Source organism: Gossypium raimondii, chromosome 1 (genome assembly GCF_025698545.1).
Source record: "Gossypium raimondii isolate GPD5lz chromosome 1, ASM2569854v1, whole genome shotgun sequence".
In the NCBI taxonomy this organism is placed as follows: Eukaryota; Viridiplantae; Streptophyta; class Magnoliopsida; order Malvales; family Malvaceae; genus Gossypium; species Gossypium raimondii.
Genome location: NC_068565.1, coordinates 2,037,786 through 2,062,981, shown reverse-complemented (window position 1 = coordinate 2,062,981; position 25,196 = coordinate 2,037,786). Strand labels below are relative to the sequence as shown.

Sequence of the window (25,196 nt, the reverse complement as noted above, 5' to 3'; positions counted from 1 at the left end):
TGTCTTTGATACAAGTTGAAGCTGGAGTTTAGCTGTAACAGCTCGATTTTGGGTCTAATTAGAACAGTGATTTCGGGACCACAAATCTGATGAGGAAAAAAAATTATTTTAAAATTTTGACATGGGTTGCATTATGATAGGAAGGTATATTATGACATATTAATTCAAGAAAGGACTAAATCGCAAAAGTGAGCAAAGTTTTATTGCCCAAGAGTAAATACTCAAAACTTGAGGAGTTAAAGTGTAAATATGAAAAAGTTGAAGGACCAATAGTGTAAATATTTTAAGGGTGGAATAATCTAGAAACAAGGGAAAATGGATGAATTAGGACCAAATTGAAAAGGTGAAGAATTTTGAGGGACTAAATTGCAATTTTACCAAATTAAGTGATGACTCAAGGATGGAATTTCAAAAGATTATGAAGGGCAAAATGGTCAATTAGAAGGAGAGAGAATTCTAGAAGGTAATGATGATGTTGGTGATATTTTTTAATTAATTAATTAAATAAATGTTATTTAATTATTATTTTATTAATGTTTTTAGTATTATTTTATTAATAAATGATTAGTATAAAAGGAAGGAAAGATGATAAGAAATCATCTCATTTTCCATGAAACTAACGTGAGAAGAGAGGAAAAAGAAAGAAGTTTACAATTTGGTCCTCCCACCAAAAATTCACCATTTTCACTTAGAAATCAAAGAAATTTCCATAGCCACCAAGAGAGAAAATTGATAAAGAAACTATAGGGAGCTAGAATATCAAGTTAGATTCAAGAAATAGAAGCTGGAGGAGAGAGAAAATAAAGTTAAAGATTGAAATCAATTGAGCAAGGTAAGAACATCAAGATTTCAATATATTTTTGAGTTTGATATTAGTGAAAAAGTATGAAATTGATGTTAATGTAGGGTTTTATTATATAAGGTTTTATGTTCTTGATATGTTAGTGAAGAGAAAATAAGAGAAAGTGTTGAGAAATAGTGTAGAGAAGGAAAATAAGAGTGTTATAAACTTAGTAATTAATATTTTGCACTAAAACAGTTTTGGACAGTAGCAGTAGGTTAACTTTGAAAAATCACCATAAATTTTGGAAATCGAATTATAGGATGAATAAACATGAAATTAAAGCTTATTGAGTCTAGTTTCTCATAGAAGAAACGATGTAAGCAATAGAATTTTAAAACATGAAATATAAAAAATTTTGTGAGACAATGTCAGAATGAATTCGGGTTCCCCTGTTCTGACTTTGGAAAATCATTAAAAATTGTCAAAAAATAATTATGGGATAAACTTTATATTCTTATAATCCTTGATGAGTCTATTTTTAATGGAAACAAATGGAAACATCATCAAAATTCTGTACAATTAGATAATTAATTTTTAGTGAAGAGTGGTTGGAACTGTCAGACAGCGAAACAGGGGAAACTTTAAAGAATAAACTGTACTATTTGGCTGAACCAAAAATTCTGAAAATTTTATGGCAAGAATTTATGTGAGTCTAGTTTTAGGGAAAATTTACGGATCTTAATTTAGATCTCTGTAGCTCCGGATAAAAATAATTTAGTTACTCTGACCGAATAAACAACTTTGAATATACATGTAAGTGAATGGTGAAATTATAGTTAATGTTGTTTAAGTGTATTATACACATTAAGGATGTGGGATGGAGAGGAGGAGGAGGAAAATAAATGTATGAATATTCTGCTAGTATGGATTTGCATTACAAATGGTTAATTTATATGATTTGGGCTCGGGGACTAAATTGAATAAAAGTAAAACTTTAGGGGCAATTTTGGAAAATTGTCAAAAATGACCAAATTGCATGAAATGAGTTGTTTTATTAAATGAAAAATTAATTTAGATTAATATCGGGTAGAAAGTCAAAAATGGAAAATTACCAAAATGCCCTTGTATCTTGATATTTCTGCAAATTAGCCTGTTAAGTTCATATGGCTGATATTTAATGATTAAATGTTAATTTCATGAATTATATAATGTGTTAATGAATTGTATAATCGGTAAACGTTGAGTTAAATGGTAAATACGTATTAGTGTTGAACTTAATGACATTGAATTTTACGTGAATTAAATAAAATTGCTAATGATATGATTTAAATTGTGAGCATGAGAAATTGCGAATTGAATGAAATAGAAATTAAGTATTGAATTGCATGAGTATGTATCGGGTCTCATAGGCCCTAATTATTATGATCATAACATTTTGAGGATATATTGTGAAAAGTTATAAAAGCATGTTAATAATTTTGAAAGTTTTAATTTAGATGAAATTTTATAACTCGATTAAATACGTTTACAAGTGTATGTGTTCTGGTAATGCCTCGTACTCTATTTCAGTGTCGACTACAGGTAAGGGGTGTTACATTAGCTTTGTTGGCTCATACAGTCACCTTTACAAGATGGTGTCCAATATAAATCAATGAAATACTTTTTCATATGGATGAATCGAACTTATGACATTGGATTGTTAAAATATTAATTGTATAAAAAGTCCGTTTAAGTTTTACATCGATGTAAGTGGTTCATCTAAATTGATGTATTTATTTAAATGTGTGCAGTTGAATTAAAATTAAATTTTCAAAAATATATATATATATATTTGAATCACATTCAAAATTTCATCGTGTATAAATAATTGCTTATTGGAGCCGATTGAGTATTAGCTTGATTGGCATGAAAATTGTTGTCAATACAGAATGACATATGTTTGAGTGCGTTGAAGTGCATTATTTTAATATATGAGTTAAGGTGGGGCTATGAGTAATTTTAAGTGTTATTTCAAAAGGAGCAATATGAGCAGAAAATATAATGAAATTGTTTTAAAAAATTGCATATGGGATAAAAGTTTATTAGTATAATAACTTATTTGGTCTTCCAAATTTATAAAAAATTATTTTAGCCTTCCATATAAATTTATTATTCTTTTAACCCTTAAACTATTTTTTTTGTCAAAACGCTCCGAAATAGATGGAAATGCTAATGTTTCTTAATTTTATTAATATGGTATTCCACATATATGTTAGATCAAGAATTAATTGAATTTTTAAAAATTCTGCAAGTTACGAAATATTATTATAATTTTATTATTAAATAAAATTTTATAATTTTTAATAATTTTATTATTTTTAAAAAGTGATTCATTGTTAATATGACATATACATGGACTATCAGATGAATGTCAATTTTACGTCAACAAAGTTAACAAAGGTTAATTTTTTCATTTATTTTGGGGTAATTTGACAAACAATGCAAGTTTAAATGATAAAAGAGGCGAAAAAATATATAGAGGGTTAAAATGATTTTTATGTAAAGGTGGAGGACCAAATGAGTCATTATGCCAATTTCATTTACGCCATGTTCGATTCGACAAAATAGCCATTTTTTTCATTCATTTTGGGGTGATTTGACAAACAATGCAAGTTTAAATGATAAAAGAGGCAGAAAATTAAATATAAAATTAAAATGATTTTTATGTAAATGTGGAGGACCAAATGAGTCATAATTGTCATTATGCTAAGTTCATTCACACCATGTTTGGTTCGACGGAATGACCATTCCATTCTATTCCTATTCCACGCGCTACAGAGAAGTAACTTTTTGGTTCATTGAATTCTCTAAACGTGGAGGGATTGATTCCTATTCTGTTATTCAAAATTGTTGAATAGCCATTCGTAAAGGGGATGTTGAATGTCTATTCTAGCCTCTTCTCCGAACAACATCATTTTTTTCCTCCTCAAATATCCTTTTTCAAGCCTTGAAATCAAATAAACATAAATAATAATAATAATAATAACTTGAAATCATTCGACACAACAAAAATTTACGAGAAGCAGATGATAAAAATATTCGACATCATTTAAAAAAACATGGGTTTTAGGTTTTGATACTTGATTTGAAGTTAGAGAAGCAGATGATATCTTTAAAATTTATAAGAACTAATTTTTTTAACACATCAATTCTAAATAGTTCAAATAATGAATAATCACACATTTGCAATTTGATCTATTTATTTTATATTTGTTCCAAGTTATATATGAATTGTCATTTAATGTTCAATCTATTGGCGAGACTGAAAAGAAAGATTTGGCTGATACGATATTTATATTTTAAGAACTCGATTAAAATATTTTGAATATTTTGAAGTTTATGAATCAATTTAAAATATGTGTCAGATGTTTAGTGAAATTAATCCTATATATTGCTTCCTGGAGCATAAAACAAGTTGGGCTTAAAGCCTTTCACATTGAACAAGAAAATACCCATTTGAGGTTTTTGGAGGTTTCACCGGGGCCGGCACTGAGCTTCAGTTCATTAATTTTCCGCCGGAAAAAAATCAGATTTCATCTTTAGGGCACGTCAAGAGGTTAGTGAGTGAGATTCTTGAGCTCCAATTCCTATGTTTTATTTCATAATTAGAACTAGTTTTGCTTATGGGAGGCAAACCATTGCAGCCTCTCAAAGTTCCAATCTTTTAATCTTTAAACAATCAAGTGGTCTTAGATTTTTCTTCAATAGCTCAAATGGACGCTCATTTGCAGCTTCATACCTTATAAACAAATGTGGATTCTCCCCAGAAATGGCTTCTCGGGTTTCAAATTATGTTCATTTTGAAACCCCTGAAAAGCCTGATTCTCTGATTGCTTTCCTGGAAAGCCATGGGTTCTCGAATACCCAAATCGTAAATCTCATCAAAAGACAGCCACTGTTGCTTGTTCTTGATGCTGAGAAATCCCTTTCGCCCAAATTAGAGTTTCTTTACTCTATAGGATTTTCAAGGCCTGAGCTTGCTAAACTCTTGAGTAACTATCCTCGTCTGTTGACATCTAGTTTAGAGAAACAAATTATCCCTTCATTTGATTTACTCAGGAACTTGTTTCAATCTCATGATAAGACTATAAAGGCTATAAAACGATATACCGGTGTTCTTGCCTATGATCCTGAGTCGTATTTGTATCCAAATATGAATGTTTTGAGAGGAATTGGAGTCCCCGAATCGAATATCCTTACGCTGCTTAACTGTCAGCCTAGATCGCTTTTGTTTAATCCGGTTCGGCTTAAGGAGATTGTGGAGGAAGTCAAAAGAATGGGGATTGATTCTTCAAGGAAGAAGTTTCTTGTTGCGGTTTACGCTTTCAGATCAATGAGCAAATCCACATTAGAGAAGAAGATTGATGTTTATAGGAGATGGGGTTGGTCTGACCAAGCGATTAACGAAGCTTTCCGGAGGTATCCAATGTGTATGACGGTTTCAGAGGATAAGATCATGTCTACAATGGATTTTCTGGTGAACAAAATGGGCTACAGTTTGACTCGCATTGCCAAACAACCGAGTTTCTTAACACGGAGCTTAGAGAAGAGGATTATGCCGAGGGCTTTGTTTGCTCGAGAATTGATATCACAAGGTTTGGTTAATGAATTTAAATTGTCTGTATTGTTTGACGCATCGGAAAAGGTGTTCATTAGAATGTATATTGACCGTTTCGTAAACAAAGCACCCGAGCTCTTGAAGCTCTACAAAGAAAAACTCAAGATTTCAGGAAAAAAAACATAGAAGTGAGTTAGCATAGGCTGCAGCATTCGTATTTTGTAGGATTTTGCTAAGTGGCCCGTGGAGACCAAAGGAATTGCTTTTGGCGCGTTAAGATTTGGATTTTTTTCGTGTCGTTGCCTTGTTTCAGTTCATTACTTTGGTCTGAAACTTCTTGTAGTTGGAATTTGTCAATGGAAGCAGCCATGATTTTGTAGCTGTATTCCTTTCTTCCATTGATGAACCTTAAGTTCGACAATTTGCTTGACTTGCTGTTTATCTAAGTCTCATTGGTTTGAAGTGCAATAGTGTAATGAGTTCCATTTTCAGCCTTACTAATATCTTTTGTTTTTTCGGCATGTAAACTGACTCGAATTACTGTCTTTGATGCAAGTCGAAGCCGAAGCTTAGTTTTGCTGGTTCATACAATCACCTTTACGAGATGGCGTCCAATATGAATCAATGAAATACTTTTCATATGGATGACTCTAACTTATGATGTTGGATTGATAAAGTATTAATTGTATATAAAGTTATGGAATGATGTAAAATTATTTAAGTTTTACATCGATGTAAGTGGATTCTTTTCTGTTACATTTATTCGATATAAAAATAAATTGATAAATTTATTTCTTTAAATGTATACAATTGAATTAAAACCAAAGTTTTATATATATATATATATATATATATATATATATAAAAGCCAAAATCAAAGTTTCATTGGGTATAAATAATTGCATATTTGATAAAAGTTTGTCAAGATAATAACTTATTTAATCCTTCAACTTTATAAAAAGTCAGCCTTTTAATTAAAATTTTGCCTCTTTTAACTTTTAAACTAATGGTGTTTTTGTCAAAACACTTTGTAATTGATGGAAAAGTTAACCAACGTTAACTTTGTTGATGTGGCATTCTACGATATATTAAGTCAATAATTAATTAAATTTTTTAAATTTTGTAAGTTATAGAATAATATTATAATTTTATCATTAAATATTTGTGATAATCTTTTAATATTTTTATTATTTAAAAAATAATTAATTGTTAATTTGACATACATGTACACTATTATGTGAATGTCAATGTCACGTCGGCAAAATTGTTTGTGATAAAAGAGACGAAAAATTAGATAAAATGTTAAAATGTTTTTTTATGTAAAGTTGGAGTGCAAAGTGAATTATTATGCCAAATTCATTTATAGTCTTGAGACTTATCCCTATTTTTGGGTACTGTTTAGATTATATGTAGGGTTAATTCCATCAAAGGCCCTCAAATTATCATCAAGATTTTAATTGGTCCTTAGGCTTCAAATGCTAGTTTGGATTAGACGTAGAGTTTGTTTTCTTAAAACACATGCGTGAGAATCATGTAAACAGTTTAAATCTAACATGTTAAAAAAAGTCACTATCACTAAAATTTACGAGGGTTATTTCTTCAATATGTCAGGTCCAAACAATTGTTATTGTAATGGCCCAAATTCAAGGTTATCGGAATAGTGGTTTCGTAACCACAAATTCAATTTAAAGAGAAATTTATTTTAATATTTTTGCATGAAAATTGATATGATAGGAAAATCGTATGAAAATATAGATAGAAGAAGTTTACCGATTTAGTGGTTAGTTAGAAAAAAGAAATTATTGAAGAAATTAGGTAAAAATAAGGTATCGAGACCTCGATCTCGTAAAAACGAGTCAAAAATATTTTTATAAATATTTATGAAGTGTTAGTAATATGGTATTAAAATTTCATTAGAAAATTTTAATGTTTGGGTAGTCAATTAAGTGAAAAGGACTAAATTGGAAAATATGTAAAAGTTATTTGAATGATTAAATAGCTCAATTGTGAAATGAGGAGGGACATAAATTGAAAATAACCCGAAAAGGAGATATTTTGGGCGGCATAAGCCGAGAAAAATCAGGAGAATTGAAGAATTAAGGGTAAAATTGGAATATTGCAAAATTTGCTTTAAAAGTTAGGACTAAAGTGAAATATCTAGAATTCTCTCCATATTTTCTGCATTCTCATCAGCCAAAAACGTCCTAAGGGTTTATTCAAGCTCGTTTTTCATAATTTTTGCACCAAGTGAGTTAATTCTTGCCTTTTTCTTGTAATTTTTGTGTTTCTAAGGCTTTTACAACTAGGTCCTATTACTAAATTCATTAGTTTTTGATTTTATGAATGAATTTGAAAGTTTCTATGAATATGTGCTGGAATTTTATGATAAAATAGGATGAAATTGAAGCTTTAATTTGTTTATGAGATGATTTTATTAGGTAATTTCAATAGAAATTGTGAAAAAGTTTGGAATTATGATTTCCAAAGGTTATAAGGTAGTTTAAAGTGATAGAATAAAGTGTTAATTGAGAAAAATCAGCTCAATTTAGAAGTTAATTGAGCAGGGATGAAATTATCATTTATTGAAAGTTTAGGGAAAATGGTAATTAACATCAAACACTAAAACAGTTTTGGACAGCAGCAGTAGTCTAACTTTGAAAAATCACCAAAATTTTAGAGATTGAATTAGAGGATGAATAAAATATGAAATTAAAGCTTATTTAGTCTAGTTTCTCATAGAAGAAACGGTTTAATCAATGGAATTGTAAATCATAAGATATAATAAATTTTTCAAGACAAGGTCAGAATGAATTCGGGTTCCCCTGTTCTGACTTTGGAAAATCATTAAAAATTTTACAAAAATGATTATGAGTTATAATTTATATGGTTAGAATCCTTAAGGAGTCTATTGTCAGAAGAAATAAAGGGAAGCATCATCCTAATTCTGTACAGTGAGATAATTAATTTTTAGTGAATAGGGGTCGGAACTGTCAAACAGTGAAACAGGGGAAACTTTAAAGAATAAACTGTAATTATTGGCTAAACCAAAAATTTTGAAAATTCTATGGTAAGAAGATATGTGAGTCTAGTTTCAGGGAAAATTAACGGATCTTAATTTTGAGTTCCGTAGCTCAAGATATAAATAATTTAGTGACTGTGACTCAGTGGGACAGCTTTGAATGTACTATAAATAATAATGGAATTATAGAGAATGTTACATATGAACATGAAATGTATTAGATTAATGATTAAATTTGTTTATTTAGATCTGGAAAATTCAAATACGAAGCAAGATCGAGGAAAATAAAAAGTTCGGGATTAGTAGATTTTTGTTTACGAACAATTGTCGAGGTAAGTTCGTGTAACTTGAATTATATTCTTAAATGCTTGAAATGTTTGTTATTGATGTGAATATGAGTTGGATGTTTATTGTATGATAATTGATGAAGTATTGATATTCTTGATGAAAAGAGAAAATAAATCCCGGTTGAATGGAAGGAAAATTCGATGGATCTCTGAAAAGGAATTGACGGTAAAAGGGATCTAGCCCGGACGGGTGATCCTATCCTGATATAGTACTCCCGAAGAATATGTGGAAAATGGATTTAGCCTGAACGGGTGATCCGAATTAGGGTCTGAATTTAGCCTGGACTGGTAATTCAGATCCAAGCTCATTAGAGTAATTGTCGTTGCAGGGGATTTAGTCTGGACTGGTAATCCCGACAATACTTTATGAGTTTATATTACAGGAGATTTAGCCTAAACCGGTAATCCTGCTGTAAGGATGAGGTTCGCGGGAGTGTGCTCTCTGAAATGGAAATGTGTGCACATGAATATGAATTGACGGACCCGAATTTGTACACTTAGGTGTACCCCTGAAAATCCATCGAAATTCCAAGTAGTTCAACGGGATAAATTTGAAAAAATAACAAGGGAATGAAAAATATGGAATTGATGAGCTCATCAATCATTTATCTTTGTAATGAATTTGTATGATGTTACTTAACTAATGCAAAAGTTGAGTTTGTATGTGATAGGTATATGTTTATGTGAATCGGATGTGTGCTTGTGTTATTAAATGATGGATGTATAAGTATGGTAAGTATAATTCCTGTTGCATGAACTTACTAAGCACAAAGTGCTTATCCTGTTTCCTTTTCCCCTATTTTGTAGTGTTAAGAGCTCGGAGGTCAGATTTGGTCGGAGACGCATCACACTATCAACCTCAAGATCTCGGTACATAAAGAAACTTTATTTTGGAAATCAATGGCATGTATAAGCTAGTAAAGTAGATGCTAATATGAAATGAATGTATGGTTAGCCATTGGTATGGCTAACAAAATTTGGTTTTGGTATGTGATGAGATTATCTTATGAATACGATAAATCTATCTTGAAAATATATTGAAATAGATTAGTTGTGTTGGATTGGTCTCGGTTTAAAATTTGCAGGGAAGATTAGACATTTATAAAGGGGTTATATTGAGTTTTTAAAAAAAAATTATTCAGTAAAATTTGGTAATACCTCGTATCCTATTCCGACGACGGATACGGGTAGGGGGTGTTACATTTGTGACAAGTATACACGTATTTGTAATTTGAGTTTTGTGTTTTATATATCCTCCACGTTAAATTTGAGTTAGCATTTAATGCTCAATTTAATGATGACACTAACAAAAAGAATTGTTTGATTCAATGTCGATACTTTAAGGGCTCAATTAAAATATTTTAATCCTAATGGACCCAATTAAAAGTATGGGCGATGATTTGGGGACGTATGATGAAATTAATCTTCTATATACAACATATATTACTTAGGGCTAGTTTGGTAATGTTTTTGAAAAGTGCTTTTGAGAAATAAAATGTTAAATTTGAAAAGTGGCGTGAAAAAATTCTTTTGAGAAGTGTTTTGAAAAATAAAATGTCAAATTTAAACATGTTATTATCAAGTAACAAATATGTATTTAAATAATATTTAAATTAGTTAATATTATTATATTTTGTAAGAATATAAAAAATTTATTATAAGTTGTTCATATTTTAATATATGAAATATAAATTTTAAATATTTTTAAGCAATAAATATTAATTATTTATAAAATTTAATTAGAATATATAAATTATATTTTAAATATTTAAATATAACCATTAAATATTTGTAATTTGCATTTTAAAAATAATTTTTATTTTTAATTAATGATTTTAACACATTTATAATTAATAACTAAGAAAAGAAGAAGAAAATATTATGTTATTGAAGAAGTGAAAAATAATTAATTACCAAAAATATTTTTAACAGAGAAAAGCTAAAAGCTTTAACTTTTCTTTTTTTGAAAAATACTTCTGAAAAGTAAAAATTTTAACTAAAAACAATTTATTTAACATAATTTTTCTTTTAAAAATATTTTTAGAATCAAAAGTACTATTTTTAAGCACTACTAAACAGGCTCTTGATCGAGCATAAAGCAAGTTGGGCTTTAAGCCTTTGACATTGAACCACCCGAACAAGGTCGCCCCCGCCTGCATACAGGAAAATACCCATTTCGGAGGGGGGGGGGGTGTTTAAATGTTTTACCGGCGCTGGCACAGAGCTTCAGTTCACTCATTTTCCGCTAGAAAATCCGATTCTATCTTTAGGGCAAATCAAGAGGTTAGTGAGTGGGCTCTTATTCCTATGTTTTATTTCATCTTTAGAACTAGTTTTCTTCATGGGAAGCAAACCATTGCAGCCTCTCAAAGTTCCGATCTTTTCATCTTTAAACGATCAATTGGTCTTAGATTATTCTCCAATAGCTCAAATGGACACTCATTTACGGTTTCATACCTTACAAGAAAATGTGGATTCTCCCCAGAATTGGCTTCTCGGGTTTCAAATTTTGTTCATTTTGAAACCCCTGAAAAGCCTGATTCTCTGATTGTTTTCCTGGAAAATCATGCGTTTTCACAAACCCAAATCGTAAATCTCATCAAAAGACAGCCGACTTTGCTTCTTTCTGATACTGAGAAAACCCTTTTGCCCAAATTAGAGTTTCTTTACTCTGTAGGTTTTTCAAGGCCTGAGCTTGCTAAGCTCTTGAGTGATTATCCTACATTGTTGAGATTTAGTTTAGAGAAACGAATTATCCCTTCATTTAATTTACTGAGGAATTTGTTTCAATCTGATGATAAGGCTATTAAGTCTATAAAACGATATGCTGGTATTCTTGTATCCGATTTTGAGAAGAGTTTGCTTCCGAATATGAATATTTTGAGAGGAATCGGAGTCCCCGAATCGAATATTCTTTTGCAGCTTCATCGTAAGCCTAGAACACTGATGTTTAATCCGGTTCGACTTGAGGAGATTGTTGAGGAAGTCAAAAGAATGGGGATTGATTCTTCGAGGAAGAAGTTTCTTGTTGCGGTTTACGCTTTCAGATCAATGAGAAAATCCACATTAGAGAAGAAGATTGATGTTTATAGGAGATGGGGTTGGTCTGACCAAGCGATTAACGAAGCTTTCCGGAGGTATCCAATGTGTATGACGGTTTCAGAGGATAAGATCATGTCTACAATGGATTTTCTGGTGAATAAAATGGGCTACAGTTTGACTCGCATTGCCAAACAACCGAGTTTCTTAACACGGAGCTTAGAGAAGAGGATTATGCCGAGGGCATTGTTTGCTCGAGAATTGATATCACAAGGTTTGGTTAATGAATTTAAATTGTCTGTATTGTTTGACGCATCGGAAAAGGTGTTCATTAGAATGTATATTGACCGTTTCGTTAACAAAGCACCCGAGCTCTTGAAGCTTTACAAAGAAAAACTTAAGATTTCAGGAAAAAAAACATAGAAGTGAGTTAGCATAGGCTGCAGCATTCGTATTTTGTAGGATTTGCTAAGTGGCCCGTGGAGACCAAAGGAATTGCTTTTGGCGCGTTAAGATTTGGATTTTTTTCGTGTCATGTTGCCTTGTTTCAGTTCATTACTTTGGTCTGAAACTTCTTGTAGTTGGAATTTGTCAATGGAAGCAGCCATGATTTTGTAGCTGTGTTCCTTTCTTCCATTGATGAACCTTAAGCTCGACAATTTGCTTGACTTGCTGTTTATTTGAAGTCTCATTGGTTTGAAGTGCAATAGTGTAATGAGTTCCATTTTCAGCCTTACTAATATGAGAATATCTTTTGTTTTTTCTGCATGTAAACTGACTCGAATTACCGTCTTTGATGCAAGTCGAAGCCGAAGCTTAGTTTTGCTGGTTCATACAATCACCTTTACGAGATGGCGTCCAATTTGAATCAATGAAACACTTTTCATATGGATAACTCTAACTTATGATGTTGGATTGATAAAGTATTAATTGTATATAAAGTTATGGAATGATGTAAAATTATTTAAGTTTTACATCGATGTAAGTGGATTCTTTTCTGTTACATTTATTCGATATAAAAATAAATTGATAAATTCATTTCTTTAAATGTATACAATTGAATTAAAACCAAAGTTTCATATATATATATGAGCCAAAATTAAAGTTTCGTTCTGTATAAATAATTGCATATTCGATAAAAGTTCGGTAGTATAATAACTTATTTGATCCTTGAACTTTATAAAAAGTCAGCCTTCTAATTAAAATTTTGCCTATTTTAACTCTTAAACTAATGGTTTTTTTTTTTTTTGTCAAAACACTTTGAAATTCATGGAAAAGTTAACCAACGTTAACTTTGTTGATGTGGCATTTTACGTGTATATCAGGTCAGTAATTAATTAAAATTTTTTAAAAATCTTGCAAGTTATAGAATAATATTATAATTTTTATTATTAAATATTTGTCATAATTTTTTAATATTTTTTATTATTTTAAAAAAAGTAATTAATTGTTAATTTGACATACACGCGCACTGTTATGTGGATGTCAATGTCACGTTGGCAAAATTGTTTGTGATAAAAGAGACGAAAAGTTAAATAAAATGTTAAAATGTTTTTTTATGGTGGAGGGCAAAATGAATTATTATGCCAAATTCATTTATAGTCTTGAGGCTTATCCCTATTTTTGGGTACTGTTTAGATTATACGTAGGGTTAATTCCATCAAAGCCCCTCAAATTATCATCAATATTTTAATTGGTCCTTTGGCTTCAAATGCTAGTTTGGATTAGACGTAGAGTTTGTTTTCTTAAAACACGTGCGTGAGAATCATGTAAACAGTTTAAATCTAACATGTTAAAAAAAGTCACTATCACTAAAATTTAGGAGGGTTATTTCTTTAATATGTCAGATCCAAACAGTTGTTGTGACAAGTATACACGTATTTGTAATTTGACTTGTGTGTTTTATATATCCTCCACGTTAAATTTGAGTTAGCATTTAATGCTCAATTTAATGATGACACTAATAAAAGGAATTGTTTGATTCGATACCGATATTTTAAGGGCTCAATTAAAATATTTTAAAGCTAATGGACCCAATTAAAAGCATGGGCAATGATTTGGGGCTAGTTTAACCCTCTATATACAACATATATTACTTAGGGCTAGTTTGACAGGGCTTTTGAAAATTGTTGTAAAAAAGTGCTTTTGAGAAGCTTGTTTTAAAATTTGAATGTTTAGCATTGCTGTTAAAAAGTGATTTTGAGAAATAAAATGTCAATTTTGAAAAGTGTTGTTTAAAAGTGCTTTTGAGAAGTTTGTTTTAAAATTTGAATGTTTAGCATTGCTTTCAAAAAGTTTTTTGAGAAATAAAATGTCAATTTTAGACATGTTATTATCAAGTAACAAATATGCATTTAAATAAGATTTAAATTAGTTAATATTATTATATTTTAGTAAGAATATAAAAATTATTATAACTTGTTGTTAATATTTTAATATATGAAATATAAATTTTAAATATTTTAAGTAATAAATATTAATTATTTATAAAATTTAATTAGAATATATAAATTATATTTTAAATATTTAAATATAACAATTAAATATTTGTAATTAATATTTTAAAAATATTTTTTATTTTTAATTAATAATTTTAATATATTTATAATTAAGCAAAATACTATATTATTAAAGGGATTAATTGAGCACTGAAATTACTTTTGGGAGAGGAAAAGCTAAAAACTTTACCTTCTCCACTTCTAAAACTAAAAAATTTCAGTAAAAAGTACTTATTTAGCACACTTTCAAAAGTGTTTTTGAAGTACTACTAAAAAGTGTTATTTTTAAGTACTACTAAAAAGGCATTAATGGAGAAGTTGGGCTTAAAGCCTTTGACATTGAACCACCCGAACAAGGTCGCCCCCGCCTGCATACAGGAAAATACCCATTTCGGGGGGGCGGGGGGGGGGTGTTTAAATGTTTTACCGGCGCTGGCACAGAGCTTCAGTTCACTCATTTTCCGCTAGAAAATCCGATTCTATCTTTAGGGAAAATGAAGAGGTTAGTGAGTGAGCTCTTATTCCTATGTTTTATTTCATCTTTAGAACTAGTTTTCTTCATGGGAAGCAAACCATTGCAGCCTCTCAAAGTTCCAATCTTTTCATCTTTAAACGATCAATTGGTCTTAGATTATTCTCCAATAGCTCAAATGGACACTCATTTACGGTTTCATACCTTATAAGCAAATGTGGATTCTCCTCAGAATTGGCTTCTCGGATTTCAAATTGTGTTCATTTTGAAACCCCTGAAAAGCCTGATTCTCTGATTGTTTTCCTGGAAAATCATGGGTTTTCACAAACCCAAATCGTAAATCTCATCAAAAGACAGCCGACTTTGCTTCTTTCTGATACTGAGAAAACCCTTTCGACCAAATTAGAGTTTCTTTACTCTATAGGTTTTTCAAGGCCTGAGCTTGCTAAACTCTTGAGTAGCAACCCTCTTCTACTGAAATCTAGTTTAAAGAAACAAATTATCCCTTCATTTAATTTACTGAGGAACTTGTTTCAATCCAATGATAAGACTATCAAGGCTATAAAACGATTTGATGGTATTCTTGTGTATCATGCGTATGTGTTTTCGAATATGAAGGTTTTGAGAGGAATTGGAGTTCCTGAATCGAATATCCTTATGATGTTTAGTAATCCTCCAGCATTGTTGTGTCATCCGGTTCGGCTTAAGGAGATTGTTGAGGAAGTTAAAAGAATGGGGTTCGATTCTTTGACGAAGAAGTTCGTCCATGTGGTTATTGCTTTGAGTTCAATGAGCAAATCCACACTAGAGAAGAAATTTGATGTATATAGGAGATGGGGTTGGTCGGACCAAGAGATTCGTGAAGCCTTTCAAAGGTATCCGTCGTGTATTACTGCTTCAGAGGATAAGATCATGGCTATAATGGACTTTCTCGTGAACAAAATGGGCTATCGTTCGAATCTCGTTGCTAAACAACCGAGTATTTAGAGTCAAAGCTTTGAGAAGAGGATTGTCCCGAGGGCTTTGCTTGCTCGAGAATTGTTATCACTAGGTTTGGTTGGTAACTTAACATTGTCTGTATTGTTCGACACGTTGGAGAAGGTGTTTGTGAACCGTTTCGTAAACATAGCACCCGAACTCTTGATGCTATACGAAGAAAGAAGAAGTCAGTATATGCTGCAGCATTAGTATTTTGTAGGATGTATTAAATTGCAGATTAGGACCAACGGAATTACTTTTGGCGCATTAAGTTTTGGATAATTTTCGTGTTCGTGTTGTCTGGTTTCAGTTCATTAATCTTGATCTTCAACTTGTTGTAGTTTTGAATATGTCAATGGAACCAGCCATTCTCTTTTAGCTGTACTGTTTTCTTCCATTGATGAGCCTTTAAGCTCAACATTTTGCTTGCTTTGTTGTTTATTTGAGTCTCATTAGTTTGAAATGCATAGTGTAATGAGTTTTGTGAAATGAGTTAGGAGGGGCTTAATTGAATGCAATCCAAACTATAGAGGACTTTAATTGATTTTTTTAATTTTTTTGAAGTACAGAAAAATAAAAAGAATCAAAGGCTTAAAAAAAATGTTTTGGGTCAGCCACCCCACCAAACAAGCATAAGATTTATAAGATGTTATTTTTATATGGGCAAAAGTTATCCTTTGGAATTGTATTTTACTCGCTTTTTAAAATAATAGACAAATTAGTCTTTCTATAAAAATTTCATTTATTTCTATTCTTAAAAATTGATAACTATACCTCAGCACAAGGTATACGAGAGATGTCATGTGTCACTGTTTAGTTATTCCATCAGTCAGACTCGTTTTTAACAACATAAATGGATGAATTTTTTAACAAAAATGATAAATTTACTCTTTGATCTAATGTATAGAGACTACTTTATCTATTTTTAAATATAGGGAGTTAAATGCAATGTGACTCTTAATACAAGAGCTACTTTTACTTTTTTATATATAAAATAAATCTAATAAATTATATAATTGAGTTTAAACATCAAAAATAGTAAACATTTGTACTTATTTTATAGATAATTTTGGTCCAAATTGTTAGAAACTTAGATGATACCTTTAGGAGAACTAATTTTTGAACCCATCAATTCTAAATAGTTCAAGTGATAATATACACATTTGTAATTTGATCCATTTATTTTATACATGTTCTAAGCAATATTTGAATTGTCATTTAATGTTCAATCTATTGGTGAGACTGAAAAAAAAAAACCTGACTAATATGATACTGATATTTTAAGAATTCGATTAAAATTTTTTGAAGTTTATGAACCAATTTAAAATACTTGTCATCGTTCAAGGATGCTTAGTGAAATTAATCCTATATATTGCTTATTGGAGCATAAAACAAGTTGGGCTTAAAGCCTTTGGCACTGAACAAGAAAATATCCATTTGAGGTTTTTGGAGGTTCCACCGTGGCCGGCACTGAGCTTCAGTTCACTCATTTTCCGCCGGAAAGAATTCAGATTTCATCTTTAGGGCACGTCAAGAGGTTAGTGAGTGAGATTCATGAGCTCCAATCCCGATGTTTTATTTCATCATTAGAACTAGTTTTGTTCATGGGAGGCAAACCATTGCAGCCTCTCAAAGTTCCAATCTTTTAATCTTTAAACAATCAAGTGGTCTTAGATTTTTCTCCAATAGCTCAAATGGACACTCATTTGCAGCTACATACCTTATAAACAAATGTGGGTTCTCCCCAGAAATGGCTTCTCGGGTTTCAAATTATGTTCATTTTGAAACTCCTGAAAAGCCTGATTCTCTGATTACTTTCCTGGAAAACCATGGGTTCTCGAATACCCAAATCCTAATTCTCATCAAAAGACAGCCAATGTTGCTTCTTTTTGATTCTGAGAAAACCCTTTCGCCCAAATTAGAGTTTCTTTACTCTATAGGTTTTTCAAGGCCTGAGCTTGCTAAACTCTTGAGTAACTATCCTCGTCTGTTGATATCTAGTTTAGAGAAACAAATCATCCCCTCATTTAATTTACTCAGGAACTTGTTTCAATCTCATGATAAGACTATCAAGGCTATAAAACGATATACTGGTATTCTTGTCTATGATTCCAAGTCGTATTTGTATCCGAATATGAATGTTTTGAGAGGAGTTGGAGTCCCTGAATCGAATATCCTTATGCTGCTTAACTATAAGGCTAGAACGCTTTTGTGTAAACCGGTTCGGCTTAAGGAGATTGTGGAGGAAGTCAAAGGAATGGGGATTGATTCTTCAACGACGAAGTTTCTTGCTGCGGTTATTGCTTTGACATCAATGAGCAAATCCACACTAGAGAAGAAATTTGATGTATATAGGAGATGGGGTTGGTCGGACCAAGAGATTCGTGAAGCTTTTCAAAGGTATCCATCGTGTGTTACTGCTTCAGAGGGTAAGATCATGGCTATAATGGACTTTCTCGTGAACAAAATGGGCTATCATTCGAATCTCGTTGCTAAACAACCGAGTATTTTCAGTCAAAGCTTAGAGAAGAGGATTGTCCCAAGGGCTTTATTTGCTCGAGAATTGTTATCACTAGGTTTGGTTAGTAACTTAACATTGTCTGCATTGTTCGACACATCAGAGAAGGTGTTTGTGAACCGTTTTGTAAACATAGCACCCGAGCTCTTGATACTATACGAAGAAAAAAAGAAGTCAGTATAGGCTGCAGCATTAGTATTTTGTAGGATGTATTAAATTGCAGATTAGGACCAAACTTTTGGCGCATTAAGCTTTGGATATTTTTCATGTTCGTGTTGTCTGGTTTGAGTTCATTAATCTTGATCTTCAACTTGTTGTAGTTTGAATATGTTAATGGAACCAGCCACTCTCTTTTAGCTGTATTGTTTTCTTCCATTGATGAGCCTTTAAGCTCAACATTTTGCTTGCTTTGTTGTTTATTTAAGTCTCATTAGTTTGAAATGCAGTAGTGTAATGAGTTTTGTGAAATGAGTTTCATTTGCAGCCTTGATCGAGGGGCTTAATTGAATTTTTTTTATTGAAAGTAAGACTTAATTGAATGCAATGCAAACTATAGAGGGCTTTAATTGATTTTTTAAAAATTTTAAAATGCTTTTTAGAAGTAAAAAAATAAAAAGAATCAAAGGCATAAAAAAATGTTTTGGGTCAGCCACCAAACAAGCATAAGAATGAGAAGACGCAATTTTTATATGGGTAAAAGTACACCGGATTGCATTTTGCTTTCTCTTCTAAACAATGATTTTCGTAAGTTAGATTAAAAAGTAATTTAGTTTCTACTAAAAATTTTATTTATTTTTATTGTTAAAAATTAGTAATTTTACATCAGCACGAGGTATAAGTGATATGTTATTTATCATTATCTGATTATTTCATCAGCTGTACTCGTTTTTAACAATACAAATAGATAAATTTTTGAATAAAAAAATAAATTTACTCTTTAATCTAACTTACATAAGTTAATTTATCTATTTTTTTAAATATCAAGAGCAAAATAAAATCTTACTCCTAATACATAAGTGTTTTTTTATATGTAAAAACAAGTTTTAAAGCCTTTGACACTGAACAAGAAAATACCCATTTGAGGTTTTTGGAGGTTTCACCGGGGCCGGCACTGAGCTTCAGTTCACTTATTTTCCGCCGGAAAATAATCAGATTTCATCTTTAGGGCACGTCAAGAGGTTAGTGAGTGAGATTCATGAGCTCCAATTCCAATGTTTTATTTCATCATTAGAACTAGTTTTGTTCATGGGAGGCAAACCATTGCAGCCTCTCAAAGTTCCAATCTTTTAATCTTTAAACGATCAATTGATCTTAGATTATTCTCCAATAGCTCAAATGGACACTCATTTGCAGCTTCATACCTTGTAAACAAATGTGGGTTCTCCCCAGAAATGGCTTCTTGGGTTTCAAAATATGTTCATTTCGAAACACCAGAAAGGCCTGATTTACTGTTTGCTTTCCTGGAAAATCATGAGTGTTCGAAAACCCAAATCTTAAATCTCATCAAAAGAAGGCCAAGATTGCTTATTTATGATACTGAGAAAACCCTTTTGCCGAAATTGGAGTTTTTTTTACTCTATAGGTTTTTCAAGGCCTGAGCTTACTAAAATCTTGACTAGCTATCCTGCAGTTTTGATATGTAGTTTAAAGAAACAAATTATACCTTCGTTTAATTTACTGAGGAACTTGTTTCAATCCGGTGATAAGACTATCAAGGATTCAAAGCTATAAAACGATTTGCTGGCATTCTTGTCTATGATTCCGAGTCATATTTGTATCTGAATATGAATGATTTGAGAGGAATTGGAGTTCCTGAATCGAATATCCTTACGCTGCTTAACCGTCAGCCTAGATCGCTTTTGTATGATCCGGTTCGGCTTAAGGAGATTGTGGAGGAAGTCAAAAGAATGGGGATTGGTTCTTCGAGGATGAAGTTTCTTGTTGCGGTTCAAGCTTTCAGATCAATGATCAAATCCACATTAGAGAAGAAGATTGATGTTTATAGGAGATGGGGTTGGTCTGACCAAGAGATTAACGAAGCTTTGGGGAGGTATCCGTTGTGTATGACAGTTTCGGAGGAAAAGACCATGGCTATAATGGATTTTCTGGTGAACAAAATGGGCTACAGTTCGACTCTCATTGCCAAAGAACCGTGTTTAGTAACACGGAGCTTAGAGAAGAGGATTATCCCGAGGACAGTGTTTGCTCGAGAATTGATATCACAAGGTTTGGTTAATGAATTTAAATTGTCTACATTGTTCGAGACATCGGAAAAGCTGTTCATTAGAATGTATATTGACCGTTTCGTAAACAAAGCACTCGAGCTCTTGAAGCTTTACAAAGAAAAACTTAAGATTTCAGAAAAAAAAAATACAAGTGAGTTAGCGTAGGCTGCAGCATTAGTATTTTGTAGGATGATGAAGACCAAAGGAATTGCTTTTGGCGCGTTAAGATTTGGATTTTTCCGTGTCATGTTGCCTTGTTTCAGTTCATTACTTTGGTCTGAAACTTCTTGTAGTTGGAATTTGTCAATGGAAGCAGCCTTGTTTTTGTAGCTGTGTTCCTTTTTCCATTGATGAAGCTTAAGCTCAACATTTTGCTGGACTTGCTGTTAATTTAAGTCTCATTGGTTTGAAGTGCAATAGTGTAATGAGTTTCATTGGCAGCCTTATTAGTGTCTTTTGTTTTTTTTTAGGTCCTCTTTCATCATTTGTTCGATGCTCTATCTTGCTTTGTGAAAGTCTAATTGTGGTTCAAATATATATTTGAAATGTTAATTTTATCGTTTCTTCTTTTCTTGAACCTGTCAAATCCAAGCAATTCATGTGATTGGTATAGTGTTTTATATATGTTTCGCATCATATTTGAGTTGAAATTTGGCATAATATAAATTTAGTCCTTAATATTTATATTCTTTGTCAATTTAGCCTTAACCTTTTAGAAAATAGTAAAATTGCTATAATTAAAACATTAATTTTTAATGTTGTTGGCATAGCAACTCACATGACAATCAATGTGCATTTCATGTTATTATAACATCATTAGTACATGCAGATTGTTATGTTGGTATTTTCGTTAGAAAAACATCATCTCAACTCTTTTTCAAAAACTGACAGTTAAATTTGACTTTTTAAAAAAAGTTTAAGGTCTAATTTAGCTAAAAAATAAAGGTCAAAATGATAAAAGATGTAAATGTTAAGAGCTAAATTTGACATTATGTTTTGAAATTTGATGTCCAATCTAGGGACGAAACTGATAACAGAGTTTATTGATACAATACTAATATTTTAAAGATTCAATCTTAATGATTTGATGTTTTTGGACCAAATTAAAATAAGAGCCATAGTTTGGGGATCTCTAGTGGATTTAACCCTATTTGTAGTATATATTAATTATTAGATATAAAGCAAGTTGGGCTTGAACAATCTAAACAAAGCCCCAATAGGGTTAAGAACAAAACCATTGGAGGGTTTTGGAGGTTTAACCGGGGCCGCCGGTGAGCTTCAGTTCTCTTATTCCCTGCCGGAAAGGTCAGATTCTGTCTTTGGGGTCTCGTAAAAGAGGTTAGTGAGTGAGACTTTTGAGTTTTAATTCCCATGATTTATTCCATCTTTAGAACTAGTCTTCTTCATGGGAGGCAAGCCATGGCTTCCTCTCAAAGTTTCAATCTTTCAGTCACTAAAATATCAACTACTCTTAGATTCTTCTCCATTAGCTCAAATGAACACTCCTTTACAGTTACATACCTTATAAACAAATGTGGGTTCTCCCCAGAATCGGCATCACGGACTTCAAATTATGTTCATTTTGAAACCCCTGAAAAGCCCGATTCTCTGATTATTTTCCTGGAAAATCACGGGTTTTCGAAAACCCAAATAAAAAATCTAATCAAAAGACAACCAAAATTGCTTTATTCTGATACTGAGAAAACCCTTTTGCCCAAATTAGAGTTTCTTTACTCCATAGGTTTTTCAAGGCCTGAGCTTGCTAAGCTCTTGAGTGATTATCCTACATTGTTGAGAGCTAGTTTAGAGAAACGAATTATCCCTTCATTTAATTTACTTAGGAATTTGTTTCAATCTGATGATAAGGCTATTAAGTCTATAAAACGATTTGCTGGTATTCTTGTATCCGATTTTGAGAAGAATTTGCTTCCGAATATGAATATTTTGAGAGGAATTGGAGTCCCCGAATCGAATATTCTTTTGCAGCTTCATCGTAAGCCTAGAACACTGATGTTTAATCCGGTTCGACTTGAGGAGATTGTTGAGGAAGTCAAAAGAATGGGGATAGATACTTCGAGGAAGAAGTTTCTCGATGTGGTTTTCGCTATGAAATCAATGACCAAATCCACATTAGAGAAGAAGATTGATGTTTATAAGAGATGGGGTTGGTCTGACCAAGAGATTCACGAAGCTTTCCGAAGGTATCCGTTGTGTATGACGGTTTCGGAAGATAAGATCATGGCTATAATGGATTTTCTGGTGAACAAAATGGGCTACAGTTCGACTCTCGTTGCCAAACAATCGAGTGTTTTATCACGGAGTTTAGAGAAGAGGATTGTCCCGAGGGCTTTGTTTGCTCAAGAATTGTCATCAAAAGGTTTGGTTAATGACTTTAAATTGTCTGTATTGTTTGACACATCGGAGAAGACATTCAACAAGATGTTTGGTGACTGTTTCGTAAAGAAAGCACCCGAGCTCTTGAAGCTATACAAAGAAAATGTTGAGAAGTGAATTAATGTAGACTGCAGCGTTAGTGTTTTTCGTGCTGTGCTGCCTTGATTTTGGTTCATTCTTTTGATCTGAAGCTTGTTGTAGTTGTTTTATTGTCTTCCATTAATGAAACCTTAAGCTCAACATGTTTGCTGTTTGATTAAGTCTTGTTGGTTTGAAGTGCATCTAAATAGGTCTCGAATTAGCGTCTTTGATATGCAGCATGACCCGAAGTTTATCTCGGTTTGGTAATACAGTCACCCTTACGAGATGGCATTTGATAAGTTCGGGACTCGAATTTTAGCGTTTGTAATCGCGTAATGAGTTTCGTTTTACAGCTTTGTTAATCTTCATTTCTCTAAATGCAAGTGTGAAACGAGTTTCATTTGCAACCTTGTTAGTCTCCTTTCGGTTTCGTATTGTTTAGCTCAATTGATTCATACAGTTACTCTTAAGAGACTGCTTTCAATAAATTTAGGGATTGAATCTCAACATTTGGGGATTTAATGTCGAAAGTGTTACCTTTATATTAATTTAACACATTCGTATATTCACACCGTTAGCATTTTTCGTGTTGTTTTAATCATATTATATTTGATATTATCAGGTCTAATCGAATTTTGGTTTTAAACAGAGTTAAATCACTTTTTAAGGCCTTTACTTGGTAACTATTCTCTCATTGGGTTCGGATTTTCTTTTTGTCTAAGCTAGATTCTAAACTTGGTAACTGCTTTCACGTTGGGGTTTGAATTTTTTTTTGTTCAAGTTAGTCCATGATATTGTTTTGAAAACTCTAAAGTTCAGGTCTCGATGTAGGAACAATCGTCAAGTTCAGATCTTTAATATGAAAACAATTTTCAAGTTGTCAAGTTCAAGGACAAATAATATTGCCAAGTTTAGAGTGTGATTTGGACAAAAAATTCAAGCTTCAATACGGAAATAGTTATCGAGTTCAAGCTTTAATTAGTTAACAACATTGTCAATTGTATTTTTTTAAATAAAAATTGAGGGATTTAATTGCAAAATTTTGTACTAAAAATAAACTTTAAAATTTGATAAAAAAAAGAATAAGGGATTTTAAAAGAAACAAAGTCATTAAAAATGTCTTCTTTGAGTCAGCCACCAAACAAAGGATAAGATGATGTTTGATGAGTGGCATGCACAGCTTTGGTTCATCAATGATTTTTAACAAATTAATAATAAATAAATAAAAGAAAATATTTGGGTACACTTTTATCTAACATAAAAAAATTAAAATATTATATTTTTATATAAATTTAAATACGATTATAAAATTTCAATTTTATATTAGATTTTAATCATTTTAAAATAAAGAAAAAAATGCACAATTTTTAGTAGACACTGAGACATGTGATCTTACAATTTTTCATTTTGTTGTCTGCCATAGGTAATATTTTGTCATAATTGTAGCAACAAAATAAACATTTTTTAAAACAAATTAAGGATTGTGCCGTGTTATTCCACAACAAAATTCAAAGTGAAATTTATTTCTAAAATTAGGATTTTTTTTTAATCACAAAAGCGATTACAATAAAAAAAAAGATAAAACAGTACCAAAACTATTCCGATCTTCCCTCAGTAAATTTAGCATTGAAATTGGGGTCATATCAAATATCAACAATCGAGACTTTGATCATGTGATCTACTACTCTGTTATAAATTCGAGGGATGTATCGGACATGCATCTTCCAATAAATAAGGTTTCATTTTGACATTATATGTTGTGATTTTGGTATGATTATTACTGTAAATCCAATGGCAATTAAGATAAGGTAAAATATATATTCATTATTCGAGTTTAAGGATATTAAAATTAAATTAATCGAGTTAATATATATAAGTTGGTTTAATCAGTTTAATTAGTTCGTTACAATTGACATCGTTAATAAAATCGATTTAAATATCAATGTGATCGGTGGGGAGTTTTATTCAATTAATAACCAAACTAAGAACAAAGGTGAAAACCTTTTAAAGTATTATTTAGGTTTTTGTATTTTTGTAAATTTAAAATTTAGTCCTTCTATTTTTTTTTAGAATTTAGTTCCTTTACTTTTTAGCTTTCAAAATTCAAGTCTAACTGTTAAAATTGTTTTGTTAAATTTAAGTTCATTACAATGCTATTGTTTTAATTACATGGCTACGAAGTGAGTTTTTTTTTTTTCTATTTTGAGTTAAACTTTAAAATCTGCAAAGCAAAAAGACTAAAAT

General features: G+C 31.4%; 6 protein-coding genes across 8 annotated transcripts; all 6 read left to right on the top strand.

Moving 5' to 3' along the window:
* The first annotated feature begins 4,246 nt into the window (after positions 1-4,246).
* On the top strand, positions 4,247-12,834 carry LOC105775058 (transcription termination factor MTERF15, mitochondrial). 2 transcript variants are annotated; one of them, XM_052629406.1, is made up of 2 exons: positions 4,247-5,418; positions 12,590-12,834. In XM_052629406.1, the coding sequence occupies exons 1-2, from the start codon at positions 4,413-4,415 to the stop codon at positions 12,604-12,606; spliced, it is 1,023 nt and encodes a 340-aa protein (XP_052485366.1). In that variant the 5' UTR covers positions 4,247-4,412; the 3' UTR covers positions 12,607-12,834. The 2 variants fall into 2 exon arrangements, with proteins under 2 accessions (XP_052485366.1, XP_052485364.1); XM_052629404.1 differs by lacking the exon at positions 12,590-12,834 and adding an exon at positions 5,938-6,182.
* Positions 10,931-15,899, top strand: LOC128040534 (uncharacterized). 2 transcript variants are annotated; one of them, XM_052629410.1, is made up of 2 exons: positions 10,931-11,030; positions 14,787-15,899. In XM_052629410.1, exon 2 carries the CDS (start codon positions 14,811-14,813, stop codon positions 15,741-15,743), a length of 933 nt encoding a protein of 310 aa, XP_052485370.1. In that variant the 5' UTR covers positions 10,931-11,030; positions 14,787-14,810; the 3' UTR covers positions 15,744-15,899. The 2 variants fall into 2 exon arrangements, with proteins under 2 accessions (XP_052485370.1, XP_052485373.1); XM_052629413.1 differs by lacking the exon at positions 10,931-11,030 and adding an exon at positions 14,630-14,786 and having other exon boundaries at positions 15,375-15,899.
* Positions 10,947-12,526, top strand: LOC105775025 (transcription termination factor MTERF15, mitochondrial). Its single transcript, XM_012597572.2, has one exon. The coding sequence runs from the start codon at positions 10,947-10,949 to the stop codon at positions 12,207-12,209; it is 1,263 nt and encodes a 420-aa protein (XP_012453026.1). The 3' UTR covers positions 12,210-12,526.
* A 1,257-nt stretch (positions 15,900-17,156) lies between the features above and the next one.
* On the top strand, positions 17,157-18,614 carry LOC105775077 (transcription termination factor MTERF15, mitochondrial). Its single transcript, XM_052629401.1, has 2 exons — positions 17,157-17,271; positions 17,775-18,614. Exon 2 carries the CDS (start codon positions 17,869-17,871, stop codon positions 18,433-18,435), a length of 567 nt encoding a protein of 188 aa, XP_052485361.1. The 5' UTR covers positions 17,157-17,271; positions 17,775-17,868; the 3' UTR covers positions 18,436-18,614.
* A 694-nt stretch (positions 18,615-19,308) lies between these two features.
* On the top strand, positions 19,309-21,054 carry LOC105775101 (uncharacterized). The gene has a single exon (XM_052629396.1). The coding sequence runs from the start codon at positions 20,037-20,039 to the stop codon at positions 20,640-20,642; it is 606 nt and encodes a 201-aa protein (XP_052485356.1). The 5' UTR covers positions 19,309-20,036; the 3' UTR covers positions 20,643-21,054.
* Positions 21,055-21,684: 630 nt separating this feature from the next.
* On the top strand, positions 21,685-23,359 carry LOC105775014 (transcription termination factor MTERF15, mitochondrial). Its single transcript, XM_012597563.2, has one exon. The coding sequence runs from the start codon at positions 21,849-21,851 to the stop codon at positions 22,986-22,988; it is 1,140 nt and encodes a 379-aa protein (XP_012453017.1). The 5' UTR covers positions 21,685-21,848; the 3' UTR covers positions 22,989-23,359.
* The last annotated feature ends 1,837 nt before the right edge of the window (positions 23,360-25,196 follow it).

Excerpts from the sequence above, each read along its gene's own strand:
- LOC105775058 (XM_052629406.1), top strand. The coding sequence starts at position 4,413 with ATGTTTTATTTCATAATTAGAACTAGTTTTGCTTATGGGAGGCAAACC.
- LOC105775025 (XM_012597572.2), top strand. The coding sequence starts at position 10,947 with ATGTTTTACCGGCGCTGGCACAGAGCTTCAGTTCACTCATTTTCCGCT.
- LOC128040534 (XM_052629410.1), top strand. The coding sequence starts at position 14,811 with ATGTTTTATTTCATCTTTAGAACTAGTTTTCTTCATGGGAAGCAAACC.
- LOC105775077 (XM_052629401.1), top strand. The coding sequence starts at position 17,869 with ATGAATGTTTTGAGAGGAGTTGGAGTCCCTGAATCGAATATCCTTATG.
- LOC105775101 (XM_052629396.1), top strand. The coding sequence starts at position 20,037 with ATGAATGATTTGAGAGGAATTGGAGTTCCTGAATCGAATATCCTTACG.
- LOC105775014 (XM_012597563.2), top strand. The coding sequence starts at position 21,849 with ATGATTTATTCCATCTTTAGAACTAGTCTTCTTCATGGGAGGCAAGCC.